This window comes from Curcuma longa, chromosome 10 (assembly GCF_044706935.1).
Source record: "Curcuma longa cultivar G26 ecotype Majalengka, Jawa Barat chromosome 10, ITB_CL_G26_1.1, whole genome shotgun sequence".
In the NCBI taxonomy this organism is placed as follows: domain Eukaryota; kingdom Viridiplantae; phylum Streptophyta; class Magnoliopsida; order Zingiberales; family Zingiberaceae; genus Curcuma; species Curcuma longa.
In genome coordinates this window covers 8,980,833-9,004,171 of record NC_133870.1, presented here as the reverse complement: position 1 = coordinate 9,004,171, position 23,339 = coordinate 8,980,833, and the positions used below count along the sequence as shown (strand labels likewise).

Sequence of the window (23,339 nt, the reverse complement as noted above, 5' to 3'; positions counted from 1 at the left end):
ATACTAAATAGTAATAGAGGACAGTTGGATAATCGTACATAGCTAAACAATGGAATGGGGTAACCCTTTAAAGAATGTCTTTTTTTTATTTTTACCCATACTTTTTTGAGAATTCAGAAAGTCTATATATCTTTTTAAAATATTAGAAATGTTTAGTGCTTTGAGCATCATGCATGTTAGCAGTGTTTTTTAGCATTTCCGAAAAATAAGAGCCCGTTTTAGGAAATTTGCCTTTAAATTTTAAGAATGATCACGAGGGCATTTTCAAACAATGGGTAAACTTTGGGATGTGAAATGAAATTATTCGTCCTTTTTTCTTTTTTTGTGATCGAAGAAGAGATCAGAAAAAACCCTCGTCCTCTGCAATCGCTTCCGCTCGTCTCAAATCGCGCTGTCTTCTTCCCCAATTCATCCATTTCAATTCCACACCGGAAAATGCCGTCCCTAGTTTTTCCCCCGGCCGCCGTCTCAATCCCTCGCCTCCCCGCCCTCACTTCGACCCTTTCCTCCACCCGCTTCCTCTCCGGCGCCCACCAACTCTCTGTCCTCCAACCCCTACGCGGCCGCAGAGAGCTCGTGATCCGCATGGGCGGCGGGCCACGGACGTACCCTGGCGGCGTATCCAAGTGGCAGTGGAAACGGATGCAGGCCAACAAAGCGAAGCAGCTCCTCAAGGCCCGCCTTTGCCGCGAGCGGCAGCTCTACGAGATGCGCAAGCGGGCGGAGCTACGCGCCGCCGCCTCCGAGCTCGAGCGCCCCTGGGAGGTCGTCGAGCGCGCCCCGAATCTCTTTTCCGTCTCCGCCGATGACCAGCTCAGGGCCCTCGCCGACCGGTTCCAGCGCCCCGGCAGCTTCGACATGTGGAACGACCGGGACGGGCCGCAGGTCTTTCGCTCGCCCGTCGACGGGCTGCCGTCGGCCAGGTTCTTCCCCGAGGGCTCCGTGCACAGCGTGAAGCCCTACGGCGTCTCAGCAGGGCCGAGCGAGGACGGAGAAACGGATGATTGGATTCCCAGCGGCCGAAGCGGAAGGAGTAGGAGGAGATCAAGAAGATCATTGGACGATAGAGAGAGCCATGGCTCACAGGAAGATGAATCTCCCGAGGAAACAAATAAAAATACGACCTTTACATCAAAGAACTCACGACCTCTGAAGAATTTCAACACTCCAGATAAAATTGCAAGGAAAGATTGGAAGATTTCTTTGAGAGAAGGTGGTGCCATGGATTCCAGAAAAACAATGGCGGCTTCTGATCAAAAGCAAAGATTTGGTTGGAGCGAATTCGATGAAACTATCGAAAACGTGAAGAACTTGAAGTTGGAGACTGGAGAAGCTAATTCTGTGAGGAAGAATATGAACTCAAGAAACCATGGCAACAGCAGGAACCAAGGATTTAGGACTCGGCATAGTTCTAATGCAGTTGAAAACACTGCTTTCCAGAGAGTAAAAATGGATAGAACAGGGAGCTACAGAAAGCACAACAACACTAGGTTCAAGATGGGGAGAAGAACATTGCGGCCGACCACCGAATTGTTCGACAGGGAACGGAGCGATCGGAGGAAGAATTCCATGCAAGGAGGAGATGATGGCTTCAGGAGGAACTTGTCCGACGAGGAGTTTGGTTTGTAGAACATGCAACTTGGTTATAGACAGTGTCTATTGCAATTCTTTAAACCTTTGAAACATGAATGTATCACAATTCTGCATTAGGATGGACTGCAACTTAGCACTTACACTGGTGCTTCTTATCTTAGTTATTTTATTAGACATCAATATGCTAATTTTGTCTTAGAGCCAGGATGTGAGCTATAATGGACTAAGAGTTCATACATACACACCATGATTCTATCAAATATTTGGATAGACATTTGAGGATCAAGTGGCCATTTTTTATGAATAAGATTCCAGTTAACATTGTATTCCTTGTTAGAACCAAATACACCCTATGAGATTGAGTCATTGATGCCTACATTAAAAGTTTAAGCTCTACTGAGTTGTTTTAAATGTAAACGACCAGCATAACTTGGTATATCTATCAATCGGATGTTCATCTATAACTCCTTTACATGCCAGCTATGATGCAATCATTCGAATCATAATCACTTCATTTGATGAAGAACACTGCATCTTGTGAAACCAGAAAAACAATATGATCAAAGGGAAAACATGATAAAACTGTTTCAATACCACAAATTATCCAGGGTATTCTGAAAATTAGCTTTTACAATTCGAAGAGTGGCTTATTATTCAATTGCAGAAAGACAAAAGCATTGCTGCTACAATAAGGTTGTGCAACTTCAGCATACTTGTAAAGAATTTAGCATTCGATAAGGATATCATTCTGACGGCCTTTGCCCCAACACTGGAATATCTTCATATCTCTTCTGCATTAACAAATCAAAGATATAATCAGTAACTTTAAATTACAAGTAAAGCTACAGGATATTGTTAAGATATGGAATCTAATTTTCCAAAAATTTGCAGAATAAGCTCTCATGATCTGATTCATAATGTCAGGTGAGCATCGGAGAAATTTTGCAAATAAGCAGCTGAAGTGTGCTTCCAGGAGGACAGGACCAATTCAATTCCATTACTTTCAAAAATGTTAAAACTTTATAGAGAATCAGCTTAGAGAAGCAAGACATCTCAGTAGTCAAACAGCGTACACTGCAAGCCAAGTCATTACACACAGAATAGCAATCAACTATCTTATCTCGCATCACGAACACACAAAATTACAACAGATAAGTTCCCGTGCTAATCTCAAATGCGAAAGCTTGATATTCAAATTTCACCTTGGACTGCTTAGCAGCCTCCATCTTAAATTGAATACAATCAATAGTCTCTCTTAAGTTGTTGATTTAGTAGACAATGGAAAATGGAATGTTTCATTTCTTGATCTACTCTTCCATCAAGATTTGGTCTCAAAGATGAAGCACGACATCATCATATATAATTCCTTCATCCCTGTTACTGTGAATTGCTTGGACATCATACAAAATTACATAAACAAGTGCTTACTCTTATTATATTAGCACCCATGATATCATAGCCTTAGAATGTCCAAGGTGGAAGGCATTTTTAATCGTTCAGTTTTATCTAAGAGAACTTTTTTTGTGAAAAATGGTACAGGGTTACCTATTAAGTCCTCTAGTCATGAATGTGGTTTATATTCTAATTCCATCAACCATTTTTTCATTCATTGCCAATACCGAAAAATATTAAGGTTAATTACTATATCTGTCATGTAATTCACAACTATAACAAATCTTCACAAACTTCGAAAAATAGCAAATCTATTATGTACTATATAAAATCATACCAAAGCTATGATGCTGGTGAATTTCCATTAAGACTCCATTATTAACTGATGATGTGCCTCCATGCCAAATCATTATTTCATAGAAGTCATTTGCCATATCATAACACCCATGTGAGTACTAGTACCATTCATAACATTTTCTTCCTCAATTTGCAATTTTTTGTCCAAAAACTTAGAATCGCTACTTTTAAGGATGACACAGTGGATGGCATGAACGAAAGATGATTTAACATATGGACATTATTGTCAGTTAATATCAACTAACAGAAATTGACTGGCATGATAGATTTGTTATGAACCATATATACCATGTGTTGAATTTGGTGCTTTAAAAGTACACGATGTATTTGCTAAAAGTTATAAGGTATGTGATAGATTTAAATTAACCAAAATTTCATAACATTTTGTGATAATACACAAATACAGGTTTATTTTCTAGCAAAATTGGAAGGTCCGCTTGCATAGAGGAATGACAATCATTAGATAAGAAAAGAAAAGGTCCATTGCAACCATCAGGTCTGTCCCAAAGCTTTCTGGCTGTGGTGAATTTAATGACTGAATCACAGTTAAGACGATGTATGAATGGAGAACTTCTGAACCATTAACAGGGAAAATTCCAATATATACACACGACTGACATGTAAAAGATAGAAATTGAGTTCAGGTATGTTACCCCAACATTATTGTATTCCCAAAGCTTGTGAACACCATAGTCAACAGCCTGCGATCAGCGATAAGGTTGCAAGGTAAATCTTGTGAACTCATAATTTTCAAATTTCGACAGCCAAATTCACCCAAGAAAACCAATTATGCTTAAGACATGATCTATACCGAAAATTCAAAAGGCTTGTTCTTTCTCGATACGAATCACACTAATCGAAAAGTTTGAAAGTTTATCTTCATCAAAAATGGTCGCACAAGATGAGTAAACGACGAAAACGTGACAAGGCCCTATTTTCTCTATTACAAGAACAAGTAATAGATCTCAGGATCAGATCCACCAATCTAAAAATACAAAAATCAATATCCATAGAAAAAACAAGCTGCCGATTGCATCATGGGATGGAGACGAAAGAAAAAGAGGGAGACAAACTGACCCGTTCTCCGGCGAAGGCTCCAGCCACGATGAATGTGACATAGACGGAGTTGCGGCGCATCAGAACGCGGTACAGCCCATCCCACAACCCACCGCCGCGCCCTCCGACTCTGCTTGCAGCCGATGCCATTGCCGCCTCTTGTCGAGCAGATCTACTCTCCGTTCTTCCAAACCTCCGGTAGCTAGGGTTCGTCGTGAAAAAGGAACCATCGGTGATTATATCGTACTAGGTCTTTCTGGACCTAATGGGCCACACTTTACAGATCAAGGCCTAAATTTATTTGGTAAAAACACCCTCCGCCCTTTAAAATTTAATTTTTTTAAAATGTGCCACTAAATTTCCATTAAAGATAAAAAAAATTCATTCCAATTCTTATGGAATCCGACACTTTAGCGACTCCACATAGTCGGTCTCATGATTGTCTATGAAAAAGTAAATCAGAAAGTTACAGTTGACCACTATAGAAACTAATATTATTCCAAATTCAAATGTTTGCACGTTGAATTGATAGAATTTAGTTTCAGATTTTGCGTGTACTGATAGGTCATGGCCTATTGACCATCGATATGCCAATCATACTCATCTCTATATCAATTTGGTATTCTTTAAACTCATGTTTTTTGATAATTTATATCATCCTTACTCTCTCAAACCCTAAATTCTAATAATTTTCAATCTTAACCTCTAAATAAGTCTCTATTTCTTTTTTCTTATAGAACATGACAAGAGAATCAAAGCCTCTGCCGCTAGGGGTGGAAATTCAAGTTCAGTATATGAAATTCAATCAGACCTGATCAGGTAATATCCGATTGGTAGGGATGGCAATGGGTTAGGTTTGAGTCGAAGTTCATATCCTTTGTCCTCATCATTTTTATTATATTCATCTCATTCCTATCCTCATCGTATATTCAACTTTCATAATCATTCTTATATCCATTGGATGATAGATATCCATAATCATTTCTTCATCCCATCAAATTATCATTAGTCAACAAAAGCATTTTAGAATTAATATTTATATATATATATATATATATATATATATATATATATATATATATATATATATATATATATATATATATATATATATAATTTAATTGGATATTTGGGATCAGATATGAGTAATTTTACCCACCTCTATACTAATATTTAAAAATTTTCATATCTGATTACCCAATTATTTAATCAGTCTAAATTTTTTTTTTCTATATCCTTCTCCATTTGAGTCGAATATCAGATCTTACATCGGGTTTAGAGAAAATTTATCATCCCTATCGATCGGGTCGAGATTTTATTATTGTCGGATCAAGTTTGGATAGGATTTTTCCTACCCAAAACTTAATTAGGTGCTCGTCCAATATTATATATGAATTAAATCTAATTTATTCACCGTGGTATTGTTTTTTTTATTTCACAAGAAATAAATATTGTTCATCAGCTGGGTGATTTTCACAGATTATACATATATGTACACTTTTTTTATCATTTAAAAAAACACACGCTGGCACTTTTATTTATCTTTTTATTATTATTATTTAATATTATCCGCTTACAAAAATTATAAATTTCCGATGTTAATTTGGCAAGATAAATGAGTGAGAACTTTGATAAAAATAATCAAATATAAATTTTATAATTTTATCTCTTTCAACTTATTTTGTCATTTTTTTATTATAACTTTTATTAGCGGTACAAAATTTCTCTCATTTATTTCATTAATATATATATATTTTTAAAAAATTGTCAGGCTCTTAACACGGAACCCGATCGATATTACTTAGGTATCTGACTATAGGTACTCAACCACATCAAATACTGATCAAATATTTTTTCTTACTCGATATATCAAATATCCATTTATAACTATTTGAATCCGACAAAATCTGATCCGCACCTACCCCTACTCAGGGGCTATAGTGCATTGATAAAAGGTGGGGTGGATTCCTTAGGCAACTAGGGTTCTTCAAGACCCATGACACATTACACTTGAGGAGTTTAAAAAACTTGTGACAATAGTGATCCTCATGACCTATTTATCCTTTCTTATTTATCTTGATAGACGATGAAAAATAACTTTAGGATAGGATCGATCATCTTCAAAATTAATCCGATCGTAAGAATCAAATATTTGGATTAAAAAAAAAAATCAAAGGATTTGAGAGTTAATTTTTAATTATATTTTATTTTAGTTTTAATTTTATTTTCATAAAATCATGTTGTTTCTTTATTAGGTTTTTGTATGTTGTTTTCCTTTTGTTCACATTGGATGTGAGATTAGCGGGAAAAAAAAAAGGTTAAACTCGACAAATTATTTTTATTAGGCACAAAAAAATAATAGTCTCAAAGTTTTTCTTGCTTTTTTTTAATCTTGATATCTTTCTCTTTATTATTTTAATCATTCACATGTTATTATGTAAAAATCTTTAAAAAAAATAATAAATCTCAGTTAGTTTCATTGACCGATCCGGCTCCACGGAAGTTTCCCACCGACCATCAGGGTAAATCGAAAAGTGCACGCAGCGGCCAACCCAAACTCCCAGCATCTTTTGATTGTGCTCCTTATTTGGAAGAAAATTCTTATAAATACACCATAGTAGGAGATCGAACCGTAAATATCTAAGTGATAATCTAGATATCCTACCGCGATATCATTGCCTCGGTGACTTGTAAAAACCTTCTTTAGAACCTTTGGAAAATAATACTTCATTCCACATTTGATTGAATAAATTAATGTAGCAAAAGTTTATTTTATAATCCAAAAGTATGTACTTTCCGCTGGACGTTTCTGATGAAAAGACTAACAAGATTCTACCACGTGTCGGTCAAATCCGTAGTCCTATTCTATCACAAAGTCTATTAAACAACGACAACAAAACTACAAAACTAATGACGCCTAATAAAAACATGAAAATTAAAAAAAAATACGCTATTTTATTTTTATACAATTTAATATAAATAAAAAAAATCTTGATGCAATGATAAAAGTACTCTCGTATGCTTTTAGTCACAATTTAATCATAAAAATAGCCTCTTATAATATAAAATAAAAATTATTAATTATTATTATTTTTTATAATTTAATATGGATCGATTTTGTCTGACAAATTTATGGGACAAAAATTAAAATGATATATTTTATTTTAATTATAGTTAAAAAATATCCAAAGGCCATCTTCTTTTTACTCCACTTGTCAACTACATGGTAAAATAAAATAAAATAACTTTAATTAAATCAGAATTATTATATATAAAATATTATTATAATTTTTTAACTTTATAAATTTGATCAAAATCACTATAGTTTAATCGTTACAAATTTTGACCTACTATAATAATTTTAAAATAAAAATCTGTTCTTAATAAAAATAGCAGGATGCTCTTTTAATTTGACGTAATGAAAATGAGGAGCCTTTTTATTTATTTTTTATAAAAATTATTGGAGTAAAATATAACATTTTATAGTAGGAGGGACAAAATGGAATTTAAGGATGGAATCAGAAATTTTATATTATAGGTGAAAGATGTGTGTTTATGTTAAGCGAGACAATCGTGTAATTACCCTCATTTATTTTTCATTTCTATACCCTTATATTTTTTATATTAAAAAATTAAAATAGCGTCGCCATTGCCCTTTGCTCCATCCCTAAGAAAAATTGGATGTTTGTCGATCTTTCAATTTACTTCTATAAATTTCAATAGAGGAGTATTAGATCCATTGTTGCACAACCCTATGATTTTCTTGAATATATATTATATTATATTTATTTATTTTAATATTTTCAATTAACAAATCGAAAGATTATCTGAATAAAAACTATTTTAGGAATAGGGGTATCATTTGATAAAATTTAAAATATAATATAGATTCAAATGATTTTAAGGCTCAGTTCGCAGTTTGATAAATTACCATAAAACATTTTCATGCGCATAGTGAACAATTATATTAATATATGGTTGAAAAATAGAATACATAATAAAATCAATATTTTTTAATTTAATTTAGGCATCATTTACTCATAATTTTTTATAATCTAGATATCTAACTTTTTGAATCATGATCAATCAAATTCTATAAAAAAATTTCATCAGGATAAATTTAAAAAACATAAAGTGGTCCGATATTCATAATCGGATTTTATAAGAATCAATCATATTTCACAAATGAAATTGATATTTTACATATTTTTATCTATGTCACTCATGTCTTACCACTCATGTATATAATTAATTAAAAATGGACAATATGAGTCAATATCATCATAATAGAAAAATCTCATAATCAAAAATCTCATGCTTTAGGCTATCAGCCTCTTCAGAATATATCATCGTATACGTTATCTGATGTACATGACTCTCTAGCCCTCACCGGTGGAAGACAGGATAAACACTGACCGCGGCCTCTGCTCTACCACAATGATATGTGGGTGGTAAGTACTCTGGACTGAGGGCTTCTTCACGCCACCATTACTCAGGTGCATGGTCCAGTACTTTGGTATATAACTCTGGTAGAAAACTAGGCTCATAGCTAGTTAATATCTTTTTAATATTTATCATTTTCTTTTTATCTTTATCATTTCACATCTTAGCTTTTTCATCAATTATCGTAATGGTTACATTCAATATGTATCTTCTTCATTTGGTCTAAACGACCAATTCAAATTAAATTACATATTATTCATTCATTTAGGTATCATAATCAGGTTTGTAAGTAAAGGTAAGTATCAACAGGTAAAAACTAAGTATCAACAGAATGAAATATTAACAGCAAGAAATATAATAGATCAAGCAATGTAATGACAAATATCAACAGACAGAGTAAGTCAGAGTATTTATTTAAATTTTGAAAAATATTTTTTTCCATTTTAATTACCCTAGATAAGTGTGCCTTGGGGCAACTTATTCATCCCTTGATATTATTTGTAATTATGTAATTATGATCTAAAAACGTAAATTAAAAATAATTAAACATAATAAGAAGACAAAAAAAAAACAGAAGACGCATTTGAGGAGGAATATGCTTGATACTTATTCTCATGTCTTTTCTTCGTATGTTAGGATGTCACCTTGATTCGGAGATTCGTCGTTCTTGATCATCCATGATATTTTGTCAATTATGTAAGTATCGACAGGTAAAAGTTAAGTATCAACAGAATGAAATATTAACAGCAAGAAATATAATAGATCAAGCAATGTAATGACAGGTATCAACAGGCAAAATAAGTCAGCAGCTTATCTATTTAAATTTTGAAAAAATATTTTTTCCATTTTAATTACTCCATATAAGTGTGCCTCGGGGTAACTTATTCATCCCTTGATATTATTTGTAATTATGTAATTATGATCTAATTAAAAACGTAAATTAAAAATAATTAAACATAATAAGAAGACAAAAAAAAACAGAAGACGCATTTGAGGAGGAATATGCTTGATACTTATTCTCATGTCTTTTCTTCATATGTTAGGATGTCACCTTGATTCGGAGATCCGTCGTTCTTGACCATCCATGATATTTTGTCAATTATGTAAGTATCGACAAGTAAAAGTTAAGTATCAACAGAATAAAATATTAACAGCAAGAAATATAATAGATCAAACAATGTAATGACAGGTATCAACAGACAAAATAAGTCAGCAGCTTATCTATTTAAATTTTGAAAAATATTTTTTTCCATTTTAATTACTCCATATAAGTGTGCCTCGGGGCAACTTATTCATCCCCTTAATATTATTTGTAATTATGTAATTATGATCTAAAAACGTAAATTAAAAATAATTAAACATAATCAGAAGACCAAAAAAAAAAAACAGAAGACGCATTTGAGGAGGAATATGCTTGATACTTATTCTCATGTCTTTTCTTCATAGGTTAGGATGTCACCTTGATTCAGAGATCCGTCCTTCTTGACCATCCATGATATTTTGTCGATTAGGGTTCATTAGGCAAAAAGCCAAAAATGATGAGTCATTTAATTTATTTATGAAGAAAAATTAAAATCACATCAACATATTTAAATTTGAATATTTTAAATTAAAATCGAACTAATATCATTTTATATTACATTAGATATTAATTTAAAAAATATATAAATAATTTAGTAACTAATTTCAAAGTAGTAATAAAATTTATTACCTGAAATGTATAAATATCAATTATTATAAAATTTATTACATATGAAATGTATAAATATTTCAAAGGAGTAATATAAAATTTTCATCTTCAGTTATTATATTTTAAGAACATATTAATACATTTATTATGTCCATTGATATTAATTTTATACCATATTCTTTTAATTTGAAATTCAAAAATAAATAATTTTGACTTAGTTCATTTTGAAATAAAATTCGAGTTTAAATTTGATTTGAATGGTTTAAATCATAATTCGAATAGAATAGAATTATAATTCGAGATTATTTAAATTCGAGTTCTATTCAAATGATTTGATTTTAATTTAAATATATTTAAATTAAAATTATATAAAAATAATTAAATTAATTTAAATGATAAATAATTAAATAAATATTATAAATTAAAATTTGATTAAAAAAATATCTAATATGCCTGAGTTCAATTAGAATTTGATAATTTTAAATATAAAATAATTATTTTTTAAATCAAGATGATATCAATTGACGTCGGGTGAGATGACGATTATCTTACGGATAATATTGAATCTGTTGATTCAACTGTGAACATCAGAAATAATCTTTTAAAATCTGTTAATTCTAAAAAATAACAAAAAATAGAGAAAAAAATATTATTAAATCAAAATTTCTTCTCATTTAAACATCAATTCATAAGATATTTATATATACCTAAACTTTAAAAATATTCCTAATAAAAAAATTTTTTTTAATAAATTTGAAAAAAATCCCTAATAAATAAATTTAAAAAGAAAGATTCTTAATAATTTTTTTTTTAACAACTAAGAAATATTATCAAGATTTTTTTTAATAGATAAGAAAGATTCTTACTAAATAAAATAAAATTTCTTAAATCCTGCCTATATAAACGGACAAGAAAGCGAACGGCCTTTCCCACCCTGCGCTTGCGACGTGCACAAATCCGAAGAAGGAAAGGAAGCCGTTCATCACTCATCTTCTCTTCCCTTCGCCCCCACCGGCTGACGTGTCGCACTCCCATCTCAGGAGCCCATCGTTGTGTTGTCCACGACGCGCTCTGTAGTCCCCATCTCTCTCTTTATCTCTCTCTCTCTCTGCCTGTTGAACTCGCTCGCTCGGCTTCTATATCGCCGACGGATCCGGCTAACTCCGCCAGCATCTGCCGGACGCGGATCAGGACCCATTCTAGAGGAAGAAGAGGCAAATGGCTACTTCGCTTTCCTCCGGCTGCTTGCGTCGTGGATCGCATTCCTCGCGTCACGCCTTGTTTTTCACTGTCTAGCCGTTTCTGCTTCGTTTTCTTTTGTTTTTGTTCGGGATGACGTTCGCTCTGGCCGGGACGCGTTTACCCTCACTCCGCATCTCGCGGATAGCTGAGCGATCCGGATTGCGGAGGGGCAGCAGTGTGCACCTCGATTACGTCGTCCGTAGGAATCCGACCGCAAAGGCGCTGGTATCTGGTGAGACATTTGCTTGCTTTGTTGGTTGATGCCTATTTTGGTGTGATTGTTGGGTACGTTCTTTTTGTTTTCGATTCAAGTATTCTGCCTTCAGAAGTCTGTGGTCTATTTTTCTTTTTTTGTTATTTCCGTGCTGTTTATTTGCCGTTTGGAGTGTCCTTTGATCTCGTTTCATTAGTTACTCTTATTTTCTTCTCGCTTCTGCAGTTCTTAGAGTGATTTTTTTTAAAAAAAATTTCTTTTACCAATAAATGATCCCAACAGAACCATGGAGCTGAAGCCAGATTGTTGAACTTATTTTATTTTAATAGCAACGACGTAATCAGACTACGTCTGGAGTTCAAAGTGAGGCTTTATGCGTTTTAATTGGGTAGGAATGTGGGGTGTGTGTTATGGTCATTTTCTTTGGGTATGCAATGGGTTTGCAATGCGCTACTATCCTTGATTTAAATTTGTATGTGCATGGAGGACCTAGAGAAGAATTTACATATCCAAAGATGTCAGAGTTACTTTTGGCATCTTGCAAAAGTCGACAATAATTGATAATTTGTCTGGCTCTGGATGGTGATTTTCATACCTTAGCATGCATAGATTGTGTCTTCAAGCTTGAACAGTCAGGATCTATAACTGCCAAAGTTTCATTGTAGTCTTTGGGAGAGAGATTGTATATTTAGTTCAGGATCAATCTCTTTCAGGCAGGACGTAATTCAAATATTCTCTGATTGGTTATGTGGCAATATTGTATTACAACTTGTCAGTTTCTTGATGACAGCTGATACAGGAAGTTTGAGATGAGTTGCTAACTGAATAACATGATTATTCAATTATAAACATTAACAATGCCATCCTTAGACTGAATTACCTTTTAGGGAATTGTAAAGACCTTTCTAATTGGCAAATCTTGATGCTGTTCATCATATCTGAATTGATGTACACTGTGTTTAATATTTGAAGAGCTTTTATCTTTTAAAATTCGGAATTAGCTGTCATTTTCTTTTAGCAGAGTGAAAATGGTTGTCACATGGATAAGTATTTATGCTGTCCTTTATGAGGTGACATGGGACTGTTGAACGTGTCTTCAAATCTCAAAAAGGAGTTTTCTTTTGCAATTAGCTGTCTATATCTGATGGAGCTGTTATATGATGCAATTGACATATTTCTTGATAGGTAATGTGTAATGCCAAAATAGATTCTGTAGCAACCACCTTGATCTAATAACAATAATTAAGTGAAAGCAAGGGAATACACAGTCACTTTTGTCTGATTTATCCAGAAAAGTCAAAAGATTTTTTTAGTTTTTTCAATATTACTTTCGTCTGATTAGGACAGAAAAGTCACTTTTGTGAGCAATGAAATACACATCTGAACTTAAAAATTTACAACTTATTATTATTATTAATTTTTATAAATAAAGGTATGAAATTTAAGTTTTGTTCCCTCTTTCCTTCCCCAAGGAGCAATTGGATGGAAAATATTTTTGCCATTAGTTTCCTATGATATTTTTTCAATAAACTTTTTCTTTCCCTAGTAGTTTTTTTTCCTTTGTAAGAAACAAGGCCTTAAAGTGAATGAATTATAGGTACTTCTCATGGTATTGATCCTATGTCTTCAACTGTTGCTACAACGGGCAGAGTGCTAGTTCCAGGTATTGAAAGTGATGACTTGGCATTTTCCACTAACACGTCTTCAAACATAGAAGCTATATCAAGTGGTCTACAGGTGAGTAGATATAGCTGTCTTATTTTTCACCTTTATGCTGCATTGCAATTATTGTTTCATTATGTGACATCAAATATTACTGATGAATCATGCAAAATATTGCCTCATGTGATAATATAAAAGCTTATGTTTCATCATTTCATGCATAGTCTTCAGTTACATATCACAAAATATTTCATCAAGCTTATTCAGCAGTTTCCTGTTGGCCTATGAATCACACTTTCGTTTCATGTACCACCTCTATACCCTTGTTGGATATCAACACTCAAATGCTGACACATTGTGTGGTCTTTAAATGTCTTTATTTAGCATGTGTTAAAGTTTTTAGAAATAGTCATGTTGGATGGTAAATATATACTTGTGTGGATACTCGTACGTGAGTCTGAACAATAGCTGATGGCTGCTCTTGAAGTTGTTGGCTGAATCCTTCTTCAGAATTATTAGTTAAATATGTTTTTTTTCCTCAACTTTAACCTTTTTAGGACGTACATAACTTGATAGTCTGATTTGTCAAACAATCATTTAGTTTCTGAATTGACAAATCACCATTTTATCACATCTTGTGCTATTGTTAAGTTGCCATATGTGTGTCTTAAGTATGTTTCTTGCTTAACTTTGACCTTTCTAGAACATACATAACTTGAATGTCTGATTTACCAAGCAATCATATACTTCTGAATTTTCAAATCACTGTTTTAACACATTTTGTGCTGTTGTTAACTTGACATCTATGTTTCCTCAGCAGCAGGGATGGCAGCTGCAACGTAGGCGGCGACAGCGGCACCGCCGGCGGCGGTGGCGGCAGCAGCAGCAGCAGGGGTACCAATAGCGACGGCGCAGGCGACGGCGGAATTAATGACATTTCCAGCGGCTGCAGAGGCGGCGGCGGCGGCAGCAGCAGCAGGGGTACCAACAGCGGTGGCGCAGGCGATGGCAGAATTAATGACATTTCCAGCGGCGGCGGAGGCGGCTGCTTCGACGACAGCAGTGGCAGATGCCGCAGCGGCGGCGGCATCGCCGGCTAAGATGGCAGTATATACGTCGGAGATGTCAGCCATATCTGAATGAGAAAGGAAATGCAATCAAATATGATTTTTATTAACATAGGAGAGTTTGGTATGCAATCACGACACAATCAAAACCAAATGAAATAAGTAATGGAAAAACTGACATACTCACTAAAGTTTCATTTATGTAATATATATATATAGGTGAGAGATATGAGGAAGTTGAGACTATTCTGGTCGAGCAAATTGGAGCCAGGTATAGACATACATTTATATAATTTTATCTTGAAATGTGTGCTCACTATGCATACATGTTTATAAACATTTTTTGCATACCACATCAAATGAGATAAATCTGAATCCAAATGAGAATGATAGAATTTCTATATGAATTTGAATTCCTAATCTTGCTTACCAACAGCACTGAAGATCAGCACGGCTGACAAGCTAAATAAATTATTCCATCGTAGATCATTTTTTTATTTATAATATAAATCAAATATGACAGGAAAACAACTAAAACTAACATAAACACAGGAAATCTTGAATAGTTGTCTTGAGACAAACAGAAATAGGACTACAATAGTGATAGAAGTATGTGATGTCTTTGGGGAATGATAATTCTATTTCTACATCAAAATATATCAGCTCAGACATCATTCACCCAGAAATCAAATTGATATCCCATCGCAAAAGAGCAGAAATGATTCGATCGGATGCAGAGGTAGTTGAGAGAATTTTGATGGTTTGAATGTGATCAACAAACTTATGATTTCTTTCATTGATGTACATTTATTATGATCGTCATCAACACAACTTAACACAAGTTGAATTGAAAGGGAGCGGCTTCCATTGAACACTCTCCGAGACCTCAGGTCTATCAAGTTTGAGACCTCACAAGGAATGCTATCACAATTCACCTTGTTTGATGATCTTAATACACAACCATCAATGAAAGAAGCTGTAAAATTTGTTGAGCAAATTCAAACCATCAAAATGCCCTCAACTACCTCAGTTCTTGGTCGAATCATTTTTTATCCTTGTGATCCTTTGTTATGCAATATCGACTTGATTTTTAGATGGATGGTGTCTGAAACAACATATTTCGATATAGAAACAGAATTACCATACCTCAAATTCAAGACATCACGTTAGGAGAGGAAGTTACATCTACATCTGTGTTTATTTTTTGGGGCATCAACTTTTGCATAATCATGTACAAGTGGACCACATGCCGAACCAAGAGAATTTCCAGCAATGTGACTCCAAATGCATACACATCAATCTTTTCACTTACCTTGCTTGAAAATGGAAAAGAAGAAGAAAACATGAAATAAATAATGCATCAAGTAGTCCAACATCGGAAAAGCTTAATCATTTGTTGTTAGTTTGGTTGTCTACGAGTAGATGATCATTGATCTTAGCACAGGATACTATGCAACTATCTTAACCTGCGTTGACTTTTGTAGTGAAATCTACAAAGAGGGCCATGCCTTGAAAACACTTCAGAGAATTTTTTTTTTCTTAACTAACACCTAGACGCCATTCATTTGATGAGAAAGAAAGCTTTTCAAAATAGTAGAAAGAAAAATAATGACTAGAGTGAGAGTCTATTGAAAAGAGGATTCTACCTTCTTTCTCTCTTACAAACCCATGCACGGAATTTTCATTTACATGGCTCCTAAGTGCAAAAAGAAAGACCTTTCTTTTTCAATAACCTTCCTCGTGTATGTATAAAATGAAATTCATCTGATTTTTAAACAAATTATTAACCCTTAACCTTTTTAAATCATGAAGGATTGAGAAATAGAACAATCTGATTTGATTCGTTCCTCATCTTAGGGTGGTGATCCATTAAGGTCAACAAGATCCATTCCTATCTAGTTAGGGCAGAATTTAGGCATGACAGGATTTTGAAAGGGCCACATCTTCGCAGTTAGGTACGAATAAAATGTTCCTACAGGTCCAAATTGTCATATAAATATACCAAGATGTAGCTATCTTTTTTATGTATATGGTTCAAGCTGTACCCTTTTTTCCATTGCTTGTGCAATTTGACAACCAATTCATAATACAAAATGGTCATTATTATTTAGGCGGAATGAGATCAACATAATGATTCTTACCATGTCAATCTATACTCAGGAGCAATATAACAGGTGGTGCCCCATACACCATATTTACAGGTAGAATATGTTGGGAAGTCCATTGCCGATTCAAAGTCTGCAAGCTTTGAATTGAAGTCCTAAAGTTTCACATCCCATTTCCTAAGAGATAAGACTACCGGTGTATATACCGAATCAAGCAAGATGTTAGCACATTCCGATGTATATACCCATTTTGTGTTAGCACTCTGATCTCAACCAAAAAACCAGAACTTGACTCTTCTAAAGCCATGTCTTTTCAAAGAATATGTTGAGCAATGCGCAACAAAAGAGAGAACGGGATGATGAATGTTATCTTAATTGGCATTTGAAAACATACAATCTAATTTGCATGGTTTATATGAATACAAAGTCCTCATAAAAAAAAATCAGACTTGACATTTAAAATACCAACAGTTTCAGATAAAATCAAAATAAGGTAAAAGGGAAAAGCAGGGAAATAGAAGGAAATGCAAAACTCTACAAGCAGGCGTGCAAACCACAAACGTAGAAAAGGGAAGGAAAACACAATACAGGAACTGAGGAAGCAAATTCGGACTTTCTTCATCATCGCGCTATTTATCGTGAATTTTCTAAATGGAGGGTTGGAATTAGGGTGCTTTGGGGTTTTGTTTTTGGGATTTAGGGTTGACTGGCAGCAGGAAGGCGAGCTGTTTGGGTGGGTTTGAATTCGGCGTCGACGATCCATCTGCACAGACGAAGAGAAATTGGGTTCTTGCTTGGTTTTCTTGGCTTATAATTAGGATCCCGAAGACATGAAGTCAAGAACCGGTGGATTCTCTTGCATTGGCTTGGTTTTGGCATTCGTTTACGAGAAAGGAATCACATCGAGCAATCAGACTTCGCCCTAAAACCGAAATAGAAGCAAAGGAAGCAAAAAATCTCACCTCAAACAGAAGCTTGGAGAATGGAGATCAGGGACTTCCGGACTGGTGGGATTCGAGCTTGGAGATCAGGGATTGCAGGACTTCCGGTCTCTCGGAAGAGCTTTTCTGCAGGCGAGATCGCAGGTGAGGGAGGCGGTGGATGAGGTAGAGCTAGGGTTTTATGAGAGAGAGAGAGAGAGAACTGAGAAGGGCTTTTGTTTCATTGGATCGGTTGGGCTTTCGAACCATCTCAGCCGTTGCATCGGAGAGCAGGAGATCGACCGTTTAATTTCGCGCCCTTCGACTTTGAAACTTTGACTTATTTTAAATTTTTTTATTGATTTTTTTTTCAGCCATTCATCACGAATCGATCTGTCTAAACCCGCAATTAGCATCGACTCATCCATTTAGACTCGTCAGATGATAAATTAATAAAAATATCAAATGAATTTATTTAAATTATTTGACAGGAGATCATTATATTCATATTTTTTGAAAAATGATACACTACAAGAAAACGCAATATGAAAACGTAACATGATACACTATAGACCTGGGTCCTACATCCATGTAGTGTAGTGTATCATGCTGCATTTTCATATAGTATATCATTTCTCTCTTCTTTTTTTTTTGTCACGACTGGCTTGGTGAAAATTGTGGTATCCTTTAAGTTTGTTTGCTTACAAGTTTATGATAGTAGATTCATCATTCATGGTCGCAACAAGTTCTACTGATCAAGATCATTTCAAACACAATATTAATCAATCTACAACTCGCACAACAATATAAGAAATTAAGATCATATTTCCATTGAATGTGCCAAAATCATGAAGAAAACCAGTGTGTGCATTTCTAAATCTTATACACATGAACGGACATGAATAAGGGAGCAATTACATTTGCACAGATCATATTCATACCAACTTAGGAATGCAACTTGAGCTGAAAGTTTACTGATGTCCATCAGGGTTCCTGTTCCAGGATAAATATGAAGGATCTCCAAGTGTCCTGGAAGAACATAAGGCGCGTTAACATCTACGACTCGACAGGTTTATCACTTTCAATTCAAACCTTTGCGAACTTAAATTTTTGCCCATTGACAAAACTTACCGGGGTTTGAGCAGATAAAGAACTATGAAGGCCAGCGCAAGAAATAGGCAAAGGCTGCCAACTGTGAGATAGGCAACACCAAGAAAATCATTCTTCCCGCCTATCCAGGAGGTAGTCGAAAGCACCAACTTTTTCTCCCCGTCGAAGCTATAGGTGTTATAGTTGTTCTCTATTGTCACTGAGATTTGCTCGTTAGCTGCAAGATCTGTCTCGATTCTCCCATATAGTTTTCTGAATTGTGGGAGGGCAGCTGTTCTCATCCAAACAATGAGATCTTCTTGCTCACTCAACTGCGAGTTTCATTACAACTATCACAATCACATTGAATAAAACAAAAGAAAAGGAAATCGAGGGAAAGAATATAGCACTTACGGGTATGCTTTCGTTGAGCTTGGCACCTCCTATGAGGGCTCCCTGCTGGAAGTTCTTGGGATAAACATCACTTCCAAATTTGTTATTTTTGTCACTTGGCCAGGCTATGTTTTTCTTGTTCACCTCAATGACTTTGTTTTGTATTGCAAATGAGTATGTGTCATTGAATAAGCTCCAAGCAATGAGGCCACAAGGAACAATGGGAGACCCATTGGCAGTTGTGGCTTCAGGTGCGCAATTAGTAGTTTCTTGTTCATATGCCTTACTTCTAAGTTGCTTATCGTTTCGGCTTTTAACATACCTATATCACATTTGAATAAGCAATAAGGAAGAAAAATCAGAGACTGCAGTGTAGGTTGAAGAGAGATTCTGAAGTGCTAGAATATAGACAACGTTCTATTCATGCTAAGGTCCAATATAGACTTTAGGCATATGCAACATAACCTTTTGCAAATCAAAAGTGAGAGTACGAGATGAATAGCTAATATGATCGCATATAAACTATGAGTTCAATGAATTTCAGCAACTATTTTTTAAAGTGATTGGCAGATAGATAACTGATTAGAGATCATGCTTATGAAAATAAACAAAATTCGTTTCACATACAACAACCTTAATGATGCTAAATTTGAAAATGGAGATGATAACATGGAAAATATAAGCCAATACAAGTATAAATATGTATCGACACAATTAGGTTGGAATGCTTGATACATTAGGGGGTAGATCGGTAGTTAATTAGAAGTTGCAGATATTTACAAATCAAGGGGAAAAAAAGACAGGAGCAATTAGTCAAAATGCATCCTTGGTCCAAATCATGGACCCCTTTAATTAATCAAAATACGCACAGATTAGTCAATACAATGTTGCAGAAAATTCCAATAAATAGAAGTATTAACCTGCGGTGGTTCTGATAGAAGTTGTCAAGCTCATAGTAAATATAAACAGGAGCCTTCATGTTTTTGGGCACCTGAAATATGAATTATTGCTCAATTGATACAAGTTCTTGCACAAAAAAAAAGGAGAATAAGACTAAATTATATCACAAACCGATCCACTTACAGTCAAAGTAGTTAAGCAAGTTTTGTCAGTCTCACTGCTTTGGATGAATGCAAGTTTGTCATTCTGTGACTGCTGCGGAATGCATTCTGTGTCATATCTATACACAATTTCAACCACCTACATCTCAAACAAGCATGATTAACAACAATTCTTTGAGGTCAGAAGTATAATAGACAAGAAAAATTACAATATCTGATGCAGACAAAGAAGCCAGTCCAATTGGGATGAAGAGAATTCCAATGAGAGAAAATGTTGATATTACCTGAAAGAAGAAAAGAGAAAATCTAGATATTCAAAAGCACTTCTCTACCTTTCATTTAAATTTTGTGAAATCAGCATGCTTACTTACAATGGTTGGAGTTAATAAAGGTTTGCAAGCAGGAAGCTCTTGTTGTGTAAATCTTGAATCTAGAATTCGGAAAACATTCAACGTTAATCAAACATGAAGAGAAGGTATGAAAGGAATGGCTAGTTTCAACATCTACGAGCTTAAAATGAACAAATGTGACTAATGTGATTCAACTATATATATATAGACATAACTTCCCAAATCATGGCAAAAAACAGGAGGAGGATTCAAATAACTAAATGAGTTGCTTTATAATGCTAAATAAATCAACAGTGAACTTTCATTTCAATTTGTAAAACATTCTACTCATCATAGTAAATGTGCATGGAAAATAATTGCTAACTTTTCAGGCATGATAAAGCACTTTAGCTTGAACATTTTCACACAAAAACACTTTAACATCAATCCAATGCCAAACCACTAGAAAATTTTTCTTACTTGGCGCCAAAGAAATCGTCCCATACCACATCAAATAACTAAAGATTAATGTCCCACGGCATAAAAAAAACAATAATTTTAACTTCTGAATCAATTTTGTCTATTGAGAAAGAGATCATCTAAGATGGAGTAGGATGAATTAACTACAGAAAGTAACAGACTGAAACAGAACAGCATAATTACCCAAGTGAAAATACATAAGCAACGATATAAACTTCTTGGAAAGAAACATCTTCCTCGAACCTCGATACATTGTTTTATACCATCAAAATTATCGCACAATCCAATATCATTATGGACGACATCTAATCCAATCAACCTACAGAAACAAACAAGGATTACATCAACAAAAGACGTACATTTGGGTTTCTTGGACTTCTTCCTTCGCTCGACCACGCCGGCGTCGCCTTCCGGCGCGGGATCCGCCTTAGGACTCATGCGTATTAGGAGATCGAGATGGAGAACAATAGGAGATCGAGGAGGATGGAGAAGAAGGAATGCATCGAAAGAGGCACCCGAAACCGAAGGAACTCGAGCGGACCAAAACCTCCCGAGGAGAGAGAGAGAGAGAGAGAGAGAGTCTTTCGATTTGGGCAAATCCGGAATTTAGATATAAGTTAACGATTTTTAATGGTATTAATTTTATTTTGACCCCTAAATTAAGGTTGATGGAAGGAATTATAACTTAGAAGGGCATAATTGTAAAGGATTCCATTCCCTTATTTAAATTTTAGTGTAGTAGCTCCTTAGAGCATAGCTGAGTTGATTACAACGAAGTAAAGTTATAAAAAAGAGTAAGAGTTTGGATTTGAACAAAGTCAAAATAATACCCTTCTCCATCTAGATGGTCGTGAGATTGTTGAAGTAGCAGATATTCTATCTTTTAGAGAAAAGAATTTGAGTGTAGTATAATATTGAATAATTCCTCATATATTTAAGGGGTTTATTCATTCAATTTTATTTGACATAATTCACTCTACTATCAAATTTGAGCTATCTTATAGTATATAAATTTTTATAAATTAAATATTTTTATGTTTGATTATAAAATAAATTAAAATTTTGTTATTTCTTTTTCAACTTTTATAACTCATGGGATAGTAAAATCAAGCATAAGATTGTTGGTGGATAAACACGTGTCATGTTGGCAAACAATGAGCATTATTGACACGTAGGTTGAATTGATCATATATATGACTCAAAATTAATTCATAAATAAGAAGTTATATAATTAAAATGTAAAAGTTATTAAAATAAATTTGACCAATTGATACAATTCTAAAAAAAGGAATAAAATGAAAGTTTAGCTAAGTCTATTTTTAAGTTACAATTACATCAAGTATATAGGAAATATTACAAGATTTAATGAAGATTTAAAGAGAAAAAAATTAGAAACAAAATCAATATGAAAATAATTTATTCGTTATAAAGTAATATGTTGAGATGGCCGAGTTGGTCTAAGGCGCCTGATTAAGGTTCTGGTCCGAAAGGGCGTGGGTTCAAATCCCACTCTCAACATTTCTTTAGTTTTTTTTTTGACACAAATAAATATATCATATTATATATAAACATTTAAGAAACAATGTGGTCCCGTAGCTCAGTTGGTTAGAGCGTTGGTCTTATGAGCCGAAGGTCGCGGGTTCGAGCCCCGCCGGGACCACCTTTTTTATTTCATTTTCAATGCTCAGGTCACCTAGTCTCTCCTCTTCTCTCTGTGTAAAATATCGGGTTCGCTGCTCCTAATATTTGGGCCAAACAAGAGCTACAGCTCGGGTCAAGTCTTTAGCTGCATCTTGATCAAATAGTTCTAAGTCACATCTCGATTCAGCATTTTCTGAGTCATATCTTGGTCATCTCAGTTTTGAGTCTCATATCGGCCATTTTTATTCGAGTCTCGTCTCGTCTCGAACAGTCTCGGTCCGACTTTAGTTTCGTGGTCAATCTCCGACTCTAATTCCAATTGATTTCCTTGACTTTATGACCAAGCTCATATCCGACACCTAGATTGCCCGACCACCTGAACTCCCCACTTTAATCCAGTGGCCAAGTTGCATCTTGGCTCCCTAGTCTACCGACCCAGTGACTTACTTAGTGCCCCATTCAGTGCCTTACTCAATGTTCAACTAGCTCTACTCTCTTCACCCCATTATTCCACTTGTCAGATCGTCATCAGAAGGACACGTACAATAATATAATATTTTTGAGGGTAGCTCATCTACCTTATTAATATTGTATGATGTAATAAG

The 23,339-nt window shown here is 34.6% G+C and overlaps 4 protein-coding genes and 2 non-coding genes across 6 annotated transcripts; 3 read left to right on the top strand and 3 right to left on the bottom strand.

Annotated features, from left to right (window-relative positions):
• Positions 1 to 366: 366 nt before the first annotated feature.
• LOC141835736 (uncharacterized) lies at positions 367 to 1,857 on the top strand. Its single transcript, XM_074723108.1, has one exon. It carries the CDS (start codon positions 436 to 438, stop codon positions 1,627 to 1,629), a length of 1,194 nt encoding a protein of 397 aa, XP_074579209.1. The 5' UTR covers positions 367 to 435; the 3' UTR covers positions 1,630 to 1,857.
• A 293-nt stretch (positions 1,858 to 2,150) lies between these two features.
• On the bottom strand, positions 2,151 to 4,619 carry LOC141836600 (cytochrome b-c1 complex subunit 9, mitochondrial). The gene is made up of 3 exons (XM_074724104.1): positions 4,420 to 4,619; positions 3,996 to 4,043; positions 2,151 to 2,384 (listed from the first exon to the last, which is right to left on the bottom strand). Exons 1-3 carry the CDS (start codon positions 4,546 to 4,548, stop codon positions 2,337 to 2,339), a joined length of 225 nt encoding a protein of 74 aa, XP_074580205.1. The 5' UTR covers positions 4,549 to 4,619; the 3' UTR covers positions 2,151 to 2,336.
• Positions 4,620 to 14,452: 9,833 nt separating this feature from the next.
• LOC141835601 (uncharacterized) lies at positions 14,453 to 17,907 on the bottom strand. The gene is made up of 2 exons (XM_074722988.1): positions 17,784 to 17,907; positions 14,453 to 14,784 (listed from the first exon to the last, which is right to left on the bottom strand). Exon 2 carries the CDS (start codon positions 14,780 to 14,782, stop codon positions 14,453 to 14,455), a length of 330 nt encoding a protein of 109 aa, XP_074579089.1. The 5' UTR covers positions 14,783 to 14,784; positions 17,784 to 17,907.
• An 805-nt stretch (positions 17,908 to 18,712) lies between these two features.
• Positions 18,713 to 21,531, bottom strand: LOC141836109 (ALA-interacting subunit 5-like). The gene is made up of 8 exons (XM_074723520.1): positions 21,453 to 21,531; positions 20,656 to 20,714; positions 20,494 to 20,568; positions 20,307 to 20,423; positions 20,144 to 20,214; positions 19,245 to 19,545; positions 18,873 to 19,162; positions 18,713 to 18,770 (listed from the first exon to the last, which is right to left on the bottom strand). Exons 1-8 carry the CDS (start codon positions 21,529 to 21,531, stop codon positions 18,713 to 18,715), a joined length of 1,050 nt encoding a protein of 349 aa, XP_074579621.1.
• A 999-nt stretch (positions 21,532 to 22,530) lies between these two features.
• TRNAL-AAG (transfer RNA leucine (anticodon AAG)) lies at positions 22,531 to 22,611 on the top strand. The gene has a single exon. It is a non-coding gene; the product is annotated as a tRNA-Leu (tRNA).
• A 68-nt stretch (positions 22,612 to 22,679) lies between these two features.
• TRNAI-UAU (transfer RNA isoleucine (anticodon UAU)) lies at positions 22,680 to 22,753 on the top strand. The gene has a single exon. It is a non-coding gene; the product is annotated as a tRNA-Ile (tRNA).
• The last annotated feature ends 586 nt before the right edge of the window (positions 22,754 to 23,339 follow it).

What these genes read in the sequence shown, in the direction of transcription:
- LOC141835736 (XM_074723108.1), top strand. Translation starts at nt 436, where the DNA reads ATGCCGTCCCTAGTTTTTCCCCCGGCCGCCGTCTCAATCCCTCGCCTC.
- LOC141836600 (XM_074724104.1), bottom strand. Translation starts at nt 4,548, where the DNA reads ATGGCATCGGCTGCAAGCAGAGTCGGAGGGCGCGGCGGTGGGTTGTGG. An exon ending in GAGCCTTCGCCGGAGAACGG is followed by an intron (nt 4,044 to 4,419) that starts GTCAGTTTGTCT and finishes CGCTGATCGCAG; the next exon opens with GCTGTTGACTATGGTGTTCA. An exon ending in GGGAATACAATAATGTTGGG is followed by an intron (nt 2,385 to 3,995) that starts GTAACATACCTG and finishes TTGTTAATGCAG; the next exon opens with AAGAGATATGAAGATATTCC.
- LOC141835601 (XM_074722988.1), bottom strand. Translation starts at nt 14,782, where the DNA reads ATGGCTGACATCTCCGACGTATATACTGCCATCTTAGCCGGCGATGCC.
- LOC141836109 (XM_074723520.1), bottom strand. Translation starts at nt 21,531, where the DNA reads ATGAGTCCTAAGGCGGATCCCGCGCCGGAAGGCGACGCCGGCGTGGTC. An exon ending in CTTTGTCTGCATCAGATATT is followed by an intron (nt 20,424 to 20,493) that starts GTAATTTTTCTT and finishes TTTGAGATGTAG; the next exon opens with GTGGTTGAAATTGTGTATAG. An exon ending in TTCTATCAGAACCACCGCAG is followed by an intron (nt 19,546 to 20,143) that starts GTTAATACTTCT and finishes AATGTGATATAG; the next exon opens with GTATGTTAAAAGCCGAAACG.